The sequence below is a fragment of the Gymnoscopelus braueri genome, assembly GCF_963280865.1.
Source record: "Gymnoscopelus braueri genome assembly, chromosome: 4".
Lineage (NCBI taxonomy): Eukaryota > Metazoa > Chordata > Actinopteri > Myctophiformes > Myctophidae > Gymnoscopelus > Gymnoscopelus braueri.
The window spans coordinates 5263728-5266736 of NC_137605.1; the positions used below are offsets into that span (position 1 = coordinate 5263728).

The following is a 3009-nucleotide window of genomic DNA, read 5'->3' on the forward strand; positions in this document are numbered from 1 at the left end:
AGACTAATACTTTGGCTAGCTATCACCACAAACTGTAAAGGGATTTTCCCCTGTATGAATCCTCAGATTATCCTAGATTAAACTGGCGACTACAGTCTTTGCCACAAACTGCATAAGCAAGGCTTTTTTCCTACTTATGTGTCATCACGTGTATTTTTAGAATACCCTGTCGACTACAGCCTTTGGCACAAACTGCACAAGTAAAGGGTGTTTCCCTTGTATGAGTCACCATATGTTCTTCAAGGTGACACTTTTGACTAACACCCTTGCCACAAACTGCACAAGTAAAGGTGTTCTCCCCTGTATGAGTCATCATGTGTGTTCTTAGATCACCCTGTTGATTATACCTTTTGCCACAAACTGCACAAGTAAAGGGTTTTTCCCCTCTATGAGTCATCATGTGTTTTTTTAGACTACGCTGGCGACTACAGCCTTTGCCACAAACTGTACATATAAACGGCTTTTCCCCTGTATGAGTCATCATGTGGTCAATTAGGTGCCACTTTCGACTAAAGCCCTTGCCACAAACTGTACAAGTAAAGGGCTTTTCCCCTGTATGAGTCATTGTGTGCATCTTCAGATTTTCCGTTTTTGTAAACATTTTGCCACACTCTGTATGAATTAAGCTTTTCTTCCCTGTGTGCCTCCTCATAGAGTGAGTTTGTTTTGATGATTTCACATCTTGGGACAGCTTGTTTCTGTCTCCTTTCACATTTTGTGTCTTGTGTGATTTCAATGTTTTTAAAGCTGACTGATTGACTACTGTGTTCTCCTCCCACTCATCACTGTCTTCAGTGATATCAGATTCAGAACAGTGTGGAGAGAGGAGCTGGTCATCACTAGTTGGTTGTGATGTTCCACAGTCCTCTACATACGCTTGTGTATTAATGTGTTCAGTTGAGGTGCTGGCTACAGGCTCTGAGTCTCTGTTTTCATCATGATCTTCCCTTTTCACTGCTAATAATGTTGATCCGTCAGCCTCTTCTGGTCTCGGAAGTAGTTCCTCCTCTTCCTCTTTAATCTGTGGAGGCTCTGGTTCCTCCTGGACCAGACTGGGGCTCATCTCCTGCTGTTCAGGTGAAACCTTCTGTTTATACACAGCGAGGTGCAGGAAGTCTAGGCAAAAGATACAATGAGAGAAAACCAATAAATGTTTTAACTTGACAAAAAAAAAAAAAAAAAACCTTTGATTGGCCCATTGATCAGACAGCTGTACACACGTGGCATTCATAGTACTGTCAGGCAGGCATGCACGCGCATGCACACCTGCACGCACAAACAACAATTGTGTGTGAATATAGAGAAAATAGATCTACAAGCTCACAACGAGTCGCAATGAGACGCTTTGTGAGCTGGTAGATTATTTCTGCGTTCATCGGAAGTCCGTGAGGGCTTGAGGGCTGTCCCCTTTGAAATGGTTCAAAAAGTCAGTGAGGGATCTGGCAGAGCCCTTTATGAACCCTTTCTGTAAGTCAGCATCAATGCAGACTTTAGCTAAGGGAATTGCCTACAGTTCATAGTGTTACCAGTGGAATCCTCCAAACGTCAATCATTAAGCATGCAAATGAGTCATGCATCACTGTTAGAATGTCAACAAACATTGGTTCTTTCTCATCGTAAACATTGATCAGAGATAGTCATACAACAGAACAGAATAAAACAAAGAAACTGAGAGAGCCTGAAACTTACTGGTGTCCAGGAGGTCTTCAGGTTCCTGTTTAATAGAAACAATCCAGGCTGGTTCTGGAGAACTATTCACCCTCAGGCTGGACTCCACACACTGGTCTGGAATGAAGGAACAATAGAATAGGTTGAGTGTAAAACAGAGGGAACAGAGGATGTAAATAAGTATGTTTTAAAGGTAGAGCAACAGATAAGGAAAAACCTTTGATATTTACATACCATTCCATATCTAAACAATCATCTCAGTTTATTTTCTCATTATATGGAACTGACTTAAAAGGAGAAGTTTTGAAAAGGTGATCCTACTGGTAGTGTTATGGAAAATATACTGTACAAGATACATATTGTATTTGTACAAGGACATGAATGCGGAGGATGGAAGAGGCTTGTGATTAAAACAACTTGTGATTGTCAGGTTAAGAATAGATCTGACTATGTCTGCCTGTAAGGGAAAGGTAAAGATGATGTATTTCTAAGAATAAGTTCAGGATCAGGATTGGTCAATCAAGATATGGTCTGGTTGAAGTGATGTGACTTTGAGGGTATAAATTGAAGGGCTGGATGAGTCTCTGGAGCTCACCCAGCATGCGTCCATGGACGGTTGGCTTATGCATGGCTCATCTTGCCACATCTTGCCACATTAATTGACAAGCACACTCATGGAGTGTACACGAGTGTATGGCGCCAGTCTCCAAGCAGACACATGGCCCAACTAACTCCATACTTTCCTGAAAAAGTCCTCAATATTCTGCTTGTAACAACAGCTGCTTCCCATACCGTTACTGTACTTGCACGATGTACAATTAATATGAAACGCATTATGCCCCAATACTTATGCAATCACTTCCGCATGTAGTGCAACGTCAAAATGATCACCAGCCTTGGACAATAGATCTACAAGCTAACAACGCCTTGCGCGTCGCCGGTTGTTGCCTAACGGTGCGTTTTAACAGCGGGCGATTCAGGATAGTATTTTCCGGAAGTGCATTATATGTCTATGAGAGCCGGCAACTACTGGCGATGAGGCGAAGTGGGCGGGGGGACGATGTTGATCTGAAAAGATGGATTTTATTTATCTTTTGGACGGTGTCGCCCGGCGATCGGAGACGCCCGCTGTTAAAACGTAGGGACGTAGGGTAAAGATCTACTGCTGCCAGCCCCTCCCCCTGCAGAGCACATCGCATACAGCCATCTACACAGCGGTCACAACCGCGCGTGAGTGAAACGGGTGTCAGTCAGTGTTGCCAAGTATAGTGAGAGAAATGAGCCAGCCGACCTACAAAAACAAGCGAAAAACAAGGCAAATTTTGTCCAAAAGTTGCGGGA

General features: G+C 43.2%; 1 protein-coding gene across 1 annotated transcript; it reads right to left on the reverse strand.

The window, feature by feature from the left end:
- Positions 1-324: 324 nt before the first annotated feature.
- On the reverse strand, positions 325-2297 carry LOC308084537 (uncharacterized protein; the record flags this gene model as incomplete). Its single annotated transcript, XM_080427204.1, has 4 exons — positions 325-360; positions 680-1116; positions 1690-1785; positions 2219-2297. 4 exons carry the CDS (start codon positions 2295-2297, stop codon positions 325-327), a joined length of 648 nt encoding a protein of 215 aa, XP_080283330.1.
- Between the last annotated feature and the right edge of the window lie 712 nt (positions 2298-3009).